The sequence below is a fragment of the Triplophysa dalaica genome, chromosome 22 (genome assembly GCF_015846415.1).
Source record: "Triplophysa dalaica isolate WHDGS20190420 chromosome 22, ASM1584641v1, whole genome shotgun sequence".
Lineage (NCBI taxonomy): Eukaryota > Metazoa > Chordata > Actinopteri > Cypriniformes > Nemacheilidae > Triplophysa > Triplophysa dalaica.
The window spans coordinates 9,574,018-9,591,090 of NC_079563.1; the positions used below are offsets into that span (position 1 = coordinate 9,574,018).

Genomic DNA, 17,073 nt, shown 5'->3' on the forward strand with positions numbered 1-17,073 from the left:
AATACAATTTAATTAGCATGTACTAAAACATAAAGTTTATTATTGTTATTATCGTTACATAATAAGCCATCATAAAACTAATTTAAACCTTAAAAACGAATAGGCTATTCAGCTTTCCTGTAGCTCAGTGGTAAGAGGTTGTGGGTTCGATCCCAGGGGATTGCAAATACCTATGTAAAATGTATAGGATAAAGCAATGTAAGTCGCTTTGGATAAAAGCGTCTGCCAAATGCGTAAATGTAAATGTAGATCAGTCTTAAAAAAATAATTTAAAAATTAAATAAATATAAGATAAATTCAAACGAATTGTATTTGATGGCAAGCCATTTTAATGACAACATATTGTAAATTCAAGTTACTGGTAAAGTTGTCAATTCTGTAAAGAAATTATGTGGGATGTAACTATATGGATGAGAGAGGGTCGTGAAGAAAGAGAGATCAAACAAATTATCTAAAACACTAATAAACACATATTGTGGGGTGTTACCAGGGTACTACAATATTATCATCATGTTTATATATGAATGTACACATACAAAAATGTTGTATTATATTACAAGTATTATACATAACAGGTCATCAGTTGATTTCGTTTTTGTTGAGGTCTGTGGGCCAAATCTTTCAATATTTCAGTACTTCTCAATGCATTTTAAATGAGTGATCACTCTGCAGTGCTGTGTTTCGACTCTATGTGCCGCTCTTTATCCTTTGTAGACTTACTCTTGCGTTTTCTCTTGATTTAACAAAGCCTGAAGCTAGCATAATTCAAACATCGACGGTCGGATGCTACACAAGAGACCGACACATGTTTAGCTCCCTCTCCAAATTCTTTGAGGCAAAGTTAAGGGCATTTTGACAGAAATATTATATGAAATTCGTATTATAGTGTTCCTTTTAATTTTCCTTCTCAATTGTTCTTCGTCAAAATGGAGTCGGGAGGAAAATGCTGGGATGGTTGGCTATTCTATACAGTATGTGCGCTTTCTTTATTTACGGTTGAAGTGTCAGGACAGATTCGTTATTCTATACCTGAGGAAATGTCTGTGGGATCGATTGTTGGAAATATCGCCTCGGATCTTGGACTTGAATCGAAAAGACTGATTTCAGGAAAAGCGCGTGTGTTCACCGCGGAGAGCAGTGAGTACATTGGACTGGACAAGGAGAACGGACATCTGATTATTAAGAGTAAAATAGACAGAGAGGAATTATGCGGAGAGATTTCCGCGTGTAGTGTCAGTTTTGATGTCGTTTTGGATAACCCGATGGAGCTTTATCGTGTGACAGTTGACATACAAGACATCAATGACAACAGTCCGGCTTTTCCGAATTCTAAAATCGTTCAGGAAATTAATGAATTAGCGGTACTTGGTGCACGTTTTCCCTTGGAGAGCGCAATAGATCCAGACGTGGGAGTGAATACACTACAGAAATATACCCTTCACCCCACCGACCATTTTAAACTGAATGTACAGAATGCTGAAGATGGTAGCAAAAACGTCGAGATGATTCTTCATTCTCCATTGGACAGAGAAAAAGAAGAGAATCATAATTTAGTTCTGACAGCTTTCGATGGTGGAAAACAACAAAGATCCGCGACTGTTCAGATACATATTGTCGTTATTGATGGAAATGACAATGCGCCCGTGTTTAGCCAATCGTCTTACAAAGCATCCGTAGTTGAAAATGCTGCCAAAGGTTCAGTGATTACAACAGTAAGTGCGACAGATGCTGACGAGTCGAGTCACAATATACAGTATTATTTTGAGCACATCACCTCTACCATAAAAGCTTTATTTTCCATTGACGAGGATTCTGGAGAGGTTAAAGTCATAGGTGATGTAGATTATGAAAAACACAAGCAGTTCAAAATCAAAATCAAAGCTAAAGATCACGGAGATTTGACGGATTTGAGCGACATCATTATTGATGTAATTGATGCAAATGATAACAGACCAAAAATTACAATAATGTCTTTTTCCAGTGCAGTATCTGAAGATGCAGCACCTGGGACTGTAATAGCAATGTTAAATGTTCAAGATCTAGATTCAGGTGACAACAGTAAGATTTCATGCTCTATTGATCTAAACTCTCCATTTAAAATAGTCTCATCTTTGACTAATTATTACAATCTGGTTACAGACTCAGAATTAGACAGGGAACAGATAGCAGAATATAATATCACTATAACTGCTGTCGATGGGGGTAATCCACCTCTTTCAAGTAAAGAGATTTTGAAATTGAAGATATCTGATGTGAATGACCATGCCCCGCAGTTTCAGCAGGAATCATATAATGCTTTTATATCTGAAAATAACCCACCATCTACAATTATTGTATCTGTCAAAGCAGAAGACATGGACTGGGGGCAAAATGCTAAAAATTCATATTTTCTTATTGATGGAGATTTATATGGATCACCGCTGACATCTTACATTTCTATAAACTCAGAGACCGGTGTGATCTATGCAGAAAAATCATTTGATTATGAGCAAATTAAATCTTTTAAAATAAAAGTTAAAGCTCAAGATGGGGGCTCACCGCCTTTATCCAACAACGTGACTCTTAACATCTTCATTCAAGATCAGAATGACAACGCACCTCAGATTCTGTATCCTGTACAAACTGGTGGTTCTGTGGTGGCTGAGATTGTGCCTCGTTCAGCAGATGTTGGTTATCTGGTTACTAAAGTTGTAGCTGTTGATGTGGATTCTGGACAGAATGCCTGGCTCTCCTATAAACTACAGAAAACTACAGACAGAGCGCTGTTTGAAGTGGGATTACAGAACGGAGAAATCAGAACTGTCCGACAAGTGACTGATAAAGATGCTGTGAAACAAAAACTCACTGTTGTTGTTGAAGATAACGGACAGCCCTCACGCTCAGCTGTGGTCACCATTAATGTTGCAGTTGCTGATAATTTTCCTGAAGTGCTTTCAGAATTCGCAGACTCTACACATGACAAGGAATATAACAACGATCTGACTTTTTATTTAATTTTGGCTCTTGCTGTAGTTTCACTGCTCTTTATAGTCTCAATTATTGCAATAATTTCAGTGAAAATCTACAGATGGAGGCAGAATAAGTTGTTTTTTAAATCCGGAGCAAATCTACCTGTGATTCCTTATTACCCACCAGTTTATGCGGATGGCACATTACAGCAAGTGTATAATTATGAAATGTGTGGGACCACTGACTCAAGGATGAGTGACGTGAAGTTTGTCAGGCCCTACAGTCAGAACACACTGGTGAGCCAAAGCTGTTTGGGGACAGTTCAGAGAGAAAAGCAGGAACAGGAGAATCATGACCTGACTTTAGAGGTGAGACCTTACAATATTCATTGTTTGAGGATTTAAAAGTGTCTCATCAATCTGTATTAAAATGTTTTTGAGCGCTGGTTACAGTTAATGATATTCAGTTGTGGTTTAAGCTGTTTTTGTTAACCTGTTTTGACTTAGTTTCCTGTGTTCTCAGTTCACCCGTGTTTATTTACTTATGTCATTAGTCAATCTCTTGCATCAGTATTTACACTACCTGTTCATTTTTCTGTTTGACCGGTTATAAAAGTTGAATTATAATTTTTGTTTTGACTATTTAAGACTGTTTATAGGATAATGCCTTCGACATGCACTTCATATGGTATACAGCAACATGAAACAGGGCTTGTCACCCAAAAACCTTGTTCTCCCTTTATTTGGCCCATTAGCCTTTGACTTCTGTTGCATGTGACAACCTTACAATATTGGTTTAGAAGTCACCAGTAGCATTTAGAGCGAATAACTTAAATAATTATTATCACCAGGCGTAACTACAAATAGACCAGACCATATGCACTCTGTCTGTCGCACTTGATTCGCAGAAAAATCGGCCTATTCTTGTTATTGATGTAAACGACAATATGCCTGTGTTTAGCCAATCGTCTTAAAAAACTTCAGTTATTGAAAATGCTGCTCAACGGGCTTGACAACAGTAAATACGACTGATGCTGAAGAGTCGAGTAACAATATACAGTATTATTTTGAGCACACCACATCTAAAGTAAAATCATTTTTCTCAATAGACGCGGATTCTGGTGAGGTAAAAGTCACGGTGACATAGATTTTGAATTGCTTTTGTTTTTCGTCATCTAAGTCAAAGCTAAAGATAACGGAGGTTTGACTGAATCAAGTGAGATAGTTATTGATGTCATAGATGTAAATGATACTATACAAAAATACAGCATAAAACAGTCAGTTCTGGTCCTTGATTCTGATTGGCTTAGGTGAGTTCTAAACTGTTATGAAATACCTGGATTAAAACATCACATATGTAACCAGATCAAACCACACCTGCACCAGGCAGGCCTCGAACCGGGTCGGTCCGGCATGGGAGTTGGGTGCTCTAGCGAGGAGGCTAAAGACCGCAGTCTCTAGTGTAAGTCGCTAGAGAGTCCTTGAGGTCGGGAAGTGAGGTTTACATACTGCACAGCTCTACACTAGCTTGCCTCCGTTACACATAGCCTAAATATAATTGTATTTACTTTATTAAATGAAACCTTGCTACGCATATGGAATAACCGTTTTATAAAAGCAATAGACCCAGCGAAGCAGTCGGTTACAGTGCATTTTATAATAGCTAAGGGGGTTTTAGGCACTCTGCTTCACGCCACAACGTCCTTAGCTTTTAGAAAAATGCACTGTAACCCACTGTTTCGCGGGGCTTATTGCTATAATAATGTAATTTTCAGGTGCAGAGTCTGAAGATGCAGCACCTGGCACTATTATAGCAATGATAAATGTTCAAGACCATACTCTGGTGACAACAGTAAGAGTTCATGCTCTATTGATGTAAGCCCTGCATTTAAAATCAGATCCTCATTAATCAATTACTACAATCTGGTGACAGACTCAGAATTAGACAGAGAACAGACAGCAGAATATAATATCACTATAACTGCTGTTGATGGGGCTAATTCACCTCTTTCAAGTAAAGAGATTTTAAAACTGAAAATATCTGATGTTAATGATCATCCACCTCAGTTTGAGCAGGAGTCATATAATGCTTTTATACTCGAAAACAATCCTCCATCTACAACTATTCTATCTGCCAAATCAGAGGACATGGACTGGGGGCCAAATGTCAAGATTTCTTACTTTCGTATTGATAGAGATTTAATTGGATCACCACTGACATCTTACATTTCCATAAATTATAAAAGTGGTGTGATCTATGAAGAATAATATTTTGTTTATTTACAAATTACATATAAGATATATGTACCTTTATCCAAAAACGTGACTCTTTACATCTTCATCCAAGTTCGGAATGACAACACTTCTCAGGTTCTTTATCCTGTACAAACTGGTGGTTCTGTCGTGGCTGAGATTGTGTCTTGTTCGGCGGATGTTGGTTATCTGGTCACTAAAGTTCTAGCTGTTGATTTGGACTCTGGACTGGATGGCTCTCCTATAAACTACAGACAAAGCACTGTTTAAAGTGGGTTTACAGAATGGAGAAAGATGTTGTTGTGTTATGATAAAGATGCTGTGAAACAAAAATGTACTGTTGCTGTTGAAGATTATGGACAGCCCTCACGCTCAGCTGTGGTCACCATTAATGTGGCAGTTGCTGATCCTTTTCCTGACATGCTTTCAGATTTCACAGACTCTACAAGGAATATAACAACGATTTGACAACGATTAGATTTCTATGTAGTTTTGGCTCAGGCGGTAGTTTCACTGCTCTCTTGGCCCTTTAATTTAACTTCAGATTTAGCTGCTTTTCCCCCTTTGTTTAGTTACTTAAATCATCGAGTCCTACTCTTTTGTTAGTATTTAAACTCCCTGTTCTGTTATCTCTTTTGCTGAACATAAAAGTTAAATTATAATTTTGTTGTGTTCCTGGTTGCCTTATGTTTGTTTCTCTGTGGATTTATTATGAAAGACTGTGTGTTGGATTACACCTTCGTTGTGCACTTCATATAGTACAGCAACAGCTCACATAGCTTGTCACCCAAACACTTTATTGTCCTTTAATTTGAGCCCTTAGCCTTTTACTCCCCATGCATATGACATAACCTGACAATATTGGCTTAGAAGTTGCCATTTCCATTTAGAGTGTATAATTTTATAATGATTGTAAGTGGGTTTTTTTAATAGAAAATCAATGTAGAGTATTTGTGACTTTTGAGGAATGCTAAAGCAAGATATGAACATAGGAAACAATGCAGTCAATGATAGTGATGATGATTATTTTTATTATTATTATTAAAAAGATTATCCATAGCAAATTTACCAAATACCAGAACACCATGGGGTGGTTTCACAGACAGGGATTATTTTAAATTAGGATTAGGCCTTCTTTTAATCAGGAAATTTAAGTAGTTTACCAAACATGCCTTACTAAAAACAATATTCTGTGCATGTTGAGACAACACAAAAGCAATGGTGTAATTTTAAAATGTGTCAATCCAAGGTGTTTACGGTATTGACAGCTCTAGCATTTATTTTAATCTTGGACTAGTCTAATCCCTCTCTGTGAAATCGTCACCATAGTATTTGATTTGCCAATTAATTATGGATTTTTAGATTTCTACTAATGAATAGTCCGTGGTATGATAAAAAACCAAGCTATAATATACTAAATATATTTAATAACATTATGTTAACATAAAAATACGTGGCCTTATAAGTAAAAAGGTCAGTAGTAAATGGGTAATAAAGCCAAGAGTGAAGCATCAGGGATGAGAGAAGAAACAATACATAGAAAGTATTATTTAAACCATGATTCTCAGCTCTGGCCCACGAGATCCATTTTCCTGCTGAGTTTAGCCCCAACTCTGATAAAAAAAACAGCTGAACAAGCTAATCATCATCTTTAGGAATAGTTGCGTTCAATTTAATGCGGCGCTGCGCAAATCTATCAGTTTATGACATTTAAGTACCGCGATTCAAGTGCAGATTGTTGCGTGCGCATTTGAATCGACCTCGCGGTACTTTAAATGTAATATGCCAAACAATTTGCGCAGTCCCTCATTAAATTGAGCGCGCGTCTGTTCCTGAAGTCACTGACTAGCTTCTTCTGGTGTATGGGGCTAAACTCGGCAGGAAAATGTATCTCGCGGGCCAGAGTTGAGAACCACTGATTTAAACCGTACTCTGATTTTACAATGCACATAAATGATAATCAAAGTTATATATTACAATTCACATAGCCTATTGTTAAATGTAATATTCACGGATAAGAAGTTAAAAGAATTAAACGAAACATTTTACACTTTCACTTTTAAACCATTCCGTCCTTGCTGAGGTCTGTGCGTAGTTTTATGGTGTGTTTAGCTCCTATATATTTTTATCTCTTTGAAATGTTTCCCCCCAATGACTGATCGTTGTGCAGTGGCAGTGCTGTATTTCGACTCTAAGTGCCGCTGTCCAACCTCTTTAGACAAATTCTTGCGTTCTCTCTCTTCGACAAAGGCTAAAGCAAAGGGATAATTCAGACACAACATAAACGGCAACACTGGATGCTACATAACAGACCGAAAATCGCTTTCCGTATCCATGTTTTTAATGTATAGGCTTATCAATCTCCATTTGGACTAAATCATTATCTAATATATCGTACATTTTGCTTTGTCTACCTCTGCTCAATCTTTGTTCCTAAAAAATGGAGTCAGGAAGAAAAGGTTGGGTGTATGGTTGGCTACTACATACAGTATGTGCGCTTTCTTTATTTGCCGTTGAAGTGACCGGACAAATTCGTTATTCTATACCTGAGGAAATGTCTGTGGGATCGATTGTTGGAAATATCGCCTCGGATCTTGGACTTGAACCGAAAAGACTGATTTCAGGAAAAGCGCGTGTGTTCACCGCGGAGAGCAGTGAGTACATTGGACTGGACAAGGAGAACGGACATCTGATTATTAAGAGTAAAATAGACAGAGAGGAATTATGTGGAGAGATTTCCGCGTGTAGTATCAGATTTGATGTTATTTTGGATAACCCGATGGAGCTTTATCGTGTGACAGTTGACATACAAGACATCAATGACAATAGTCCGGCTTTTCCGAAATCTAAAATTGAAAAAAACATCAGTGAATTAGCGGTACCTAGTGCGCGCTTTCCCTTAGAGAGCGCAATAGATCCAGACGTGGGAGTGAATACACTACAGAAATATTCTCTTCACCCTACCGATCATTTTAAACTGCATGTTCAGAGCGGTGCTAGTGGTAAAAAACATGTTGAGATGATACTTCATTCCCCATTAGACAGAGAAAAAGAAAAACATCATCAGTTAATTTTAACAGCTTTCGATGGTGGAAAACCTCAAAGGTCCGCAACTGTGCAGATAAATATTGTTGTTCTTGATGTAAATGACAATGCGCCCGTGTTTAGCCAATCGTCTTATAAAGCATCAATTGTCGAAAATGCTGCTAAAGGTACAGTCGTGACAACAGTAAGTGCGACAGATGGTGACGAGTCGAGTCACGATATACAGTATTATTTTGAGCACGCGACCTCTACAATAAAATCTTTGTTTTCCATTGACGCGGATTCTGGAGAGGTTAAAGTCATAGGTGACATCGATTACGAAAAACACAAGCAGTTTACTTTTAAGGTCAAAGCTAAAGATCACGGAGATTTAACTGACTCTAGTGAGATAATTATTGATGTTCTTGATGTAAATGATAATATACCTAAAATTACACTGATGTCTTTTTCAACAGCAATATCTGAAGATGCAGCACCTGGCACAATTATAGCAATGTTAAATGTTCAAGATCTAGATTCAGGTGACAACAGTAAGATAATATGCTCTATTGATATAAACTCTCCATTTAAAATCGTCTCATCATTGACTAATTATTACAATCTGGTGACAGACTCAGAATTAGACAGGGAACAGATAGCAGAGTATAATATCACTATAACTGCTGTTGATGGAGGTAATCCACCTCTTTCAAATAAAGATATTTTAAAACTGAAAATTTCTGATATTAATGATCATGCACCTCAGTTTGAGCAGGAATCATATAATGCTTTTATATCTGAAAATAACCCTCCATCTACAACTATACTATCTGTCAAAGCAGAAGACATGGACTGGGGCCCAAATGCTAAAATGTCATATTTTCTTATTGAAGGAGATTTAAATGGATTACCACTGACATCTTACATTTCCGTAAATTCAGAGACTGGTGTGATCTATGCAGAAAAAACATTTGATTATGAACAAATGAAATCTTTTAACATCAAAGTTAAAGCTCAAGATGGGGGCTCACCACCCTTATCCAACAACGTTACTCTTAACATCTTCATCCAAGATCAGAATGACAACGCTCCTCAGATTCTGTATCCTGTACAAACTGGTGGTTCTGTGGTGGCTGAGATTGTGCCTCGATCTGCAGATGTTGGTTATCTGGTCACTAAAGTTGTAGCTGTTGATGTGGACTCTGGACAGAATGCCTGGCTCTCCTATAAACTACAGAAAGCTACAGACAGAGCGCTGTTTGAAGTGGGTTTACAGAACGGAGAAATAAGAACTGTGCGACAAGTGACTGATAAAGATGCTGTGAAACAAAAACTCACTGTTGTTGTTGAAGATAACGGACAGCCCTCACGCTCAGCTGTGGTCACCATTAATGTGGCAGTTGCTGATCATTTTCCTGAAATTCTTTCAGAATTCACAGACTCTACACATGACAAGGAATTTAACAACGATCTGACTTTTTATTTAATTTTGGCTCTGGCGGTAGTGTCACTGCTCTTTATTGTCTCCATTATTGCAATAATTTCAGTGAAAATCTACAGATGGAGGCAGAATAAGTTGTTTTATAAATCTGGAGCAAATCTACCTGTGATTCCATATTACCCACCAGTTTATGCGGACGGCACATTACCGCAAGTGTATAATTATGAAATGTGCGGGACCACTGACTCAAGGATGAGTGATGTGAAGTTTGTCAGGCCCTACAGTCAGAACACACTGGTGAGCCAAAGCTGTTTGGGGACAGTTCAGAGAGAAACGCAGGAACAGGAGAATAATGACCTGACTTTAGAGGTGAGATCTTATAATGTTCTTTTTTGGGGGGATCTAAAGTGTCATCAATCTTTATTACAAATGTTTTTGAGCGCTTGTAACAGTTATGGATATTTATATATAAAAGCATATGGAGATCTGTGGTGAGGGTATGCAATGTTCTATGTTTGAATATTCAAAAAGTTTCTGTTTTGAGGATGTTTTTTTAAGATTTGTCACCCCAACAACCTATTTTCCTTCTGTTTCACCTTTTTGATATTTTACTACTTGCATGTGATGTAAACTGACACCAAAAGTTTCAGACACTTCCAGTCAGAGAAAATAACTTCAATAGGACCAACAAGTAAAAAAGTAGAAAATCAATGTAGTGAATTTATGACATTTACAGAAAGCTATAAATAAATCAAAAGACATTCCGCACCAGTCAATGGTTGTGGTTAGTTGGATTGTTATTATAATTTATATAAAAATTATCAATTACAAAACTATGACATATCAGAGGACTATATCGTATGAATGTGGAATAATATAAAAATCCTAAGCATTAATGATTAATCTACATTCTTTGGTACAGTAAAGATAGGCTAGAGCATGACATTGGCCTGTTACAGTAAATAAAGTTTTATTAATATTTAAGAAAGTAATGTATAAGGAGGGAGTGATATCACAAAACCATGATAACGCATTAATTAAAACTTACTGTCACATTACAGTGCTCATAAATTATTATCATAGTTAAAGGCTATGTGATTATACACAACATAACTAAATGTGATATATTGATAACTGGCCCTCCTAAAAACAATACAAAAACATTATATCCTTACATTTCTTATCATTTCGTATATGTTGAGGTCTGAGCGCTGGAATGTTGTGAATTGTTTGGCAGTGCTGTGCAATGTTTTTGTTTAGTACGTGATCATACTGCTATGCTGTATTTCGTCTCTAAGTGCCGCTGTCTAACCTTTGTAGACTTATATTTGCATTATCTCTCTCTTCCACAAAGACTAAAGCAAATCCATAATTCAGAAAACATACTGGATGCTAACAGACCGACAAATCCCATTTTCGTCTCCAATTTTCTTAAAGTACAGCAATTTTGGATTTTGACTGAAACAATCTAAATTGTAGCATACAGTGCGCTTTGTTAAGACTCTGCTCAATCGTTGCTAAAAAAATGGAGCCGGGAAGAAAAGGCTTGGTTTATAGCTGGATATTCTATACAGTATATGCGCTTTCTTTATTTGCCGCTAAAGTGACCGGACAGATTCGTTATTCTATACCTGAGGAAATGTCTGTGGGATCGATTGTTGGAAATATCGCCTCGGATCTTGGACTTGAACCGAAAAGACTGATTTCAGGAAAAGCGCGTGTGTTCACCGCGGAGAGCAGTGAGTACATTGGACTGGACAAGGAGAACGGACATCTGATTATTAAGAGTAAAATAGACAGAGAGGAATTATGTGGAGAGATATCCGCGTGTAGTGTCAGTTTTGATGTTATTTTGGATAACCCGATGGAGCTTTATCGTGTGACAGTTGACATACAAGACATCAATGACAATAGTCCTGCGTTTCAGAAATCTAACATCGAACTAGAAATCAGTGAATTAGCGGTACCAGGTGCTCGCTTTGTTTTAGAAAGCGCCATAGATTCAGACGTGGGAGTGAATACACTACAGAAATATTCTCTTCACCCCACCGATCATTTTAAACTGAATGTTCATAGTGGTGCTGGTCTTAGCAAAAACGTCGAGATGATACTTCATTCTCCATTAGACAGAGAAAAAGAAAAACACCATACTTTAATTTTGACTGCTTTCGATGGTGGAAAACCACAAAGATCAGCAACCGTGAAAATAAATATAATAATTATTGATGTAAACGACAATGCGCCCGTGTTTAGCCAATCGTCTTACAAAGCATCAGTTTTTGAAAATGCTGCTAAAGGTTCAGTAGTGATAACAGTAAGTGCGACAGATGCTGACGAGTCGAGTCACAATATACAGTATTATTTTGAGCACGCTACCTCTACAATAAAAGCTTTGTTTTCTATTAATGCAGATTCTGGGAAGGTAACGGTCATAGGTGACATAGACTACGAAAAAAACAAGCAGTTTATAGTTAACGTTAAAGCTAAGGATCACGGCGGGTTGATTGACTCTAGTGACATTATTATTGATGTAATTGATGTAAATGATAATGTACCAAAAATTACACTAATGTCTTTTTCGACGGCAGTATCTGAAGATGCAGCACCTGGTACTGTAATAGCAATGTTAAATGTTCAAGATCTAGATTCAGATGACAACAGTAAGGTTTCATGCTCTATTGATCTAAACTCTCCGTTTAAAATCGTCTCATCATTGACTAATTATTACAATCTGGTGACAGACTCAGAATTAGACAGGGAACAGATAGCAGAGTATAATATCACTATAACTGCTGTTGATGGAGGCAACCCACCACTTTCAATTAAAGAAACTGTGAAACTGAAGATATCTGATGTGAATGATCATGCACCTCAGTTTGAGCAGGAATCATATAATACTTTTATATCTGAAAATAACCCACCATCTACATCTATTATATCTGTTAGAGCAGAAGACATGGACTGGGGGCTAAATGCCAAAATTTCTTATTCCCTTATTGATGGAGATTTAAATGGATCACCACTGACATCTTACATTTCCATAAATTCTGAAAGTGGTGTGATTCATGCAGAAAAATCTTTTGACTATGAACAATTGAAATCTTTCAAAATCCAAATTAAAGCTCAAGATGGGGGCTCACCACCCTTGTCCAACAACGTGACTCTGAACATCTTCATCCAAGATCAGAATGACAACGCTCCTCAGATTCTGTATCCTGTACAAACTGGTGGTTCTGTGGTGGCTGAGATTGTGCCTCGATCTGCAGATGTTGGTTATCTGGTCACTAAAGTTGTGGCTGTTGATGTGGACTCTGGACAGAATGCCTGGCTCTCTTATAAACTACAGAAAACTACAGACAAAGCGCTGTTTGAAGTGGGTTTACAGAACGGAGAAATTAGAACTGTGCGACAAGTGACTGATAAAGATGCTGTGAAACAAAAACTCACTGTTGTTGTTGAAGATAACGGACAGCCCTCACGCTCAGCTGTGGTCACCATTAATGTGGCAGTTGCTGATAATTTTCCTGAAGTGCTTTCAGAATTCACAGACTCTACACATGACAAGGAATATAACAACGATCTGACTTTTTATTTAATTTTGGCTCTTGCTGTAGTTTCACTGCTCTTTATAGTCTCAATTATTGCAATCATTTCAGTGAAAATCTACAGATGGAGGCAGAATAAGTTGTTTTATAAATCGGGAGCAAATCTACCTGTGATTCCATATTACCCACCAGTTTATGCGGATGGCACATTACAGCAAGTGTATAATTATGAAATGTGCGGGACCACTGACTCAAGGATGAGTGATGTGAAGTTTGTCAGGCCCTACAGTCAGAACACACTGGTGAGCCAAAGCTGTTTGGGGACAGTTCAGAGAGAAAAGCAGGAACAGGAGAATAATGACCTGACTTTAGAGGTGAGACCTTACAATGTTCTCTGTTTGAGGATTTAAAAGTGTCTCATCAATCTGTATAAATATGTTTTTGAGCGCTGGTAACAGTTTTGGATATTTAGTTTTGGTTTTCCCTGTTTTTGTTTATCAGCTTTGACCAAGTTTTCTGTGTTCTCAGTTCATCTGTGTTTATTTACTTAAGTCACTCTCTTGCATTTGTATTAACACTACCTATTCTGTTCTCTTTTTGGCCGGTTATAAAAGTTAAATTATTATTTGTATTGTGCTTCGATGGGGGGGGGGGGGGGCACGTGGCTTAGTGGTTAGCACGTTCACCTCACACCTCCAGGGTTTGGGGCTCGATTCCCGCTTCCGACTTGTGTGTGTGGAGTTTGCATGTTCTCCCCGTGCCTTGGGGGTTTCTTCCGGGTACTCCGGTTTCCTCCCCTGGTCCAAAGACATGCATGGTAGGTTGATTGACATCTCTGGAAAAAATTGTCCGTAGGGTGTGAGTGCGTGAGTGAATGAGTGAGTGTGTGTGCCCTGCGATGGGTTGGCACTCCATCCAGGGTGTATCCTGCCTTGATGTCCGATGACTCCTGAGATAGGCACAGGCTCCCCGTGACCCGAGGTAGTTCGGATAAGCGGTAGAAAATGGAATGGAATGGAATTGTGCTTCGACTGCTTCTGGACGCATTATCTTTGTTTTCTCTGTGGATATACTATTAAACACTGTTTATAGGATTACGCCTTTGACATGCGCTTCATATTGTACAGCAACATGTAACAGGGCTTGTCATCCAAACACCTGTTCTCCCTTTATTTGACCCTTAGCCTTTCACTTCTGTTGCATCTGATAACCTCACAATATTGGTTTAGAGGTCATAGCATTTAGAGCAAATAACTTCAATAATTATTATAAGTGTTTTTTTGTAGTAGAAAACCAATATAGTGTATTTGTGACTTAAATAATGCTAAAGCAAGAGATAAACAGAGTAAACAATGTCAATGATTATTATTAAAGATGCACAGAATAGCGGCTAATAATTTGTATATGACGATAAACGCTATTGTTCACTATCTTGGGTGTTTTAAAGTTTATACTAAATTGTTTCTTAAAATCATCACAAGCTTGATGTTCAATTGTAACAGCCATAATATAAACAACATTTAGAAAGATAAGAAATTTAAATTTATTCTTGAGAATACATATTGTCATCGACAAATATCACTCTGAACTGAACAATCGGTATCAGCAAGACAAATCTAGTACCAGTGCATACAATATACAGTATTATTTTGATGTGACATCTGCATAAGAATCTTTGTTATCATTGAACAGGGATTCTGGTGAGGTAAAAGTAATGGTGACATAGATTACGAAAAACACAAGTAATTCAAAATCAAAGTCAAAGCTAAAGATAACGGTAGTTTGACTGAATCTAGTTAGATAGTTATTGATGTCATGGATTTAAGTATTAATATACCAAGAATGACAGTATAAAACAGTCAGTTCTGGTCCTTGATTCTGATTGGCTGGGCCAAGTTCTGAGCCAAGTTCTAAATACCCTGATTTAAAAAGGCTGACCACATTACAAAGCCTATATATCATTCATTTACTTTATTATATAAAACCTTGCTACGCATATTGAATAATCGTTTTATAAAAGCAAAAAGCCCCCTGAAGCAGTCGGTTACAGTGCAGTTTATAACAGCTAAGGGGGTTTTAGGCACTCCGCTTCGCGCCACAACGCCCTTAGCTTTTAGAAAAATGCACTGTAACCCATAGCTTTGCCGGGCTTTAATAATGTCATTTTCAGGTGCAGTGTCTGAAGATACAGCACCTGGCACTATTATAGCAATGTTAAATGTTCAAAACCTAGACTCCGGTGACAACAGTAAGAGTTCATGCTCTATTGATATAAACTCTGCATTTAAAATCATATCATTAGTCAATTATTACAATCTGGTGACAGACTCAGAATTAGACAGGGAAAAGATAGCAGGATATAACTGCTGTTGAGGAGGACATCCACCTATTTCAAATAAAGAGATTTTAAAACTGAAAATATCTGATGTTAATTATTATGCACCTCAGTTGGAGCAGGAATCGTATAATGCTTTTATATCTGAAAATAACCCACCATCTACAAATATTTTATCTGTCAAAGCAGAAGACATGAATTGGGAGCCAAATGTGAAGATTTCTCACTTTGTATTGAAGGAGATTTAAATGGATCACCACTGACATCTTACATTTCAATAAATTCAGAGACAGATGTGATCTATGCAGAAAAATCATTTGATTACCATTTTCATCCAAGATCAGAATGACATCTCACCTCAGGTTCTGTATCCTGTACAAACTGGTGGTTCTGTGGTGGCTGAGATTGGACCACGTTCTGCAGATGTTGGTTACCTGGTTACTAAAGTTGTAGCTGTTGATGTGGACTCTGGACAGAATGCCTGGCTCTCATATAAACTACTGAAATCTGTTTGAAGTGGGTTTACAGAATGGAGAAAGATGTTGTTGTGTTATGATAAAGATGCTGTGAATCAGAAACGGACTGTTGTTGTTGAAGATAACGGACAGCCCTCACGCTCAGCTGTGGTCACCATTAATGTGGCAGTTGCTGATCATTTTCCTGAAATGCTTCCATAAAACACAGACTCTACAAGTAATATAACAACAATTTGACAACAATTAGATTTGTATGTAGTTTTGGCTCTCACTGTTCTCCTAACCCTATAATGTGAAGTTTGTCAGGCCCTACAGTCAGAACACACCGGTGAGACAAAGCTGTTTGGGGAAAGTTCAGAGGTAAAAGCAGAAACAGGAGAATAATGACCTGACTTTAGAGGTGAGACCTAACAATGTTTTTTGATTGAGGATTTAAAAGTGTCTCATCAATCTGTATTAAACATGTTTTTGAGCGATTGTAACAGTTTTTGTTATTTAGTTGTGGTTCTATCTGTTTTTGTTAACCTGTTGTGACTAAGTTTCCTCTGTTCTCAGTTCACCCGAGTTGAATTACTTAAATCGGTAGTGCACTTCATATACAGCAACATCTCACATGGCTTGTCACCCAAACACTATATTCTCCTTTAATTTGACACCTTTGCCTTTTACTCCTTGTGCATGTGACATAACCCGACAATAGTGGCTTAGAAGTAGCCAGTAACATTTAGAGCATATAACTTTTATAATGATTACAAGTGTTGTTGTTTTTTGTAGAAAATCAATGTACTTTATTTGTGGCTTTTGAGGAATGCTAAAGCAAGACATGAACAGAGGAAACAACGCAGTCAGTGATGATGATGATTATTATTATTTTTAAAAAGGTAATCCATAAAAAATTTACCAAATACTAGAACACCATGGGATGGATTCCCAGACAGGGATTATTTTAAATTAGGACTAGGCCTTGGTTTAATCAGGACATTTAAATAGTTTACCAAACCTGCCTTACTAAAAACAGTATTGTTTGCATTTTGAGACAACACAAAAGCAA

The 17,073-nt window shown here is 37.4% G+C and overlaps 2 protein-coding genes across 21 annotated transcripts in view; both read left to right on the plus strand.

Annotated features, from left to right (window-relative positions):
* Positions 1-17,073, plus strand: part of LOC130411842 (protocadherin gamma-C5-like) — a 136,676-nt gene that overhangs the window by 52,282 nt on the left and 67,321 nt on the right. For 2 of the 20 annotated variants that reach the window (XM_056736773.1, XM_056736786.1), the window contains exon 1: positions 7,459-10,035. The exons of 16 other annotated variants lie outside the window; for them this stretch is intronic. In XM_056736773.1, coding sequence (XP_056592751.1) covers positions 7,642-10,035 — 2,394 coding nt within the window. In that variant the 5' untranslated portion in view covers positions 7,459-7,641. Of the gene's footprint in view, positions 1-7,458; positions 10,036-11,108; positions 13,586-17,073 lie in introns of those variants that run through there. 2 more of the 20 variants (XM_056736772.1, XM_056736789.1) reach the window with 2 other exon arrangements.
* Positions 629-3,456, plus strand: LOC130411847 (protocadherin gamma-A3-like). Its single transcript, XM_056736810.1, has one exon. The coding sequence runs from the start codon at positions 927-929 to the stop codon at positions 3,351-3,353; it is 2,427 nt and encodes an 808-aa protein (XP_056592788.1). The 5' UTR covers positions 629-926; the 3' UTR covers positions 3,354-3,456.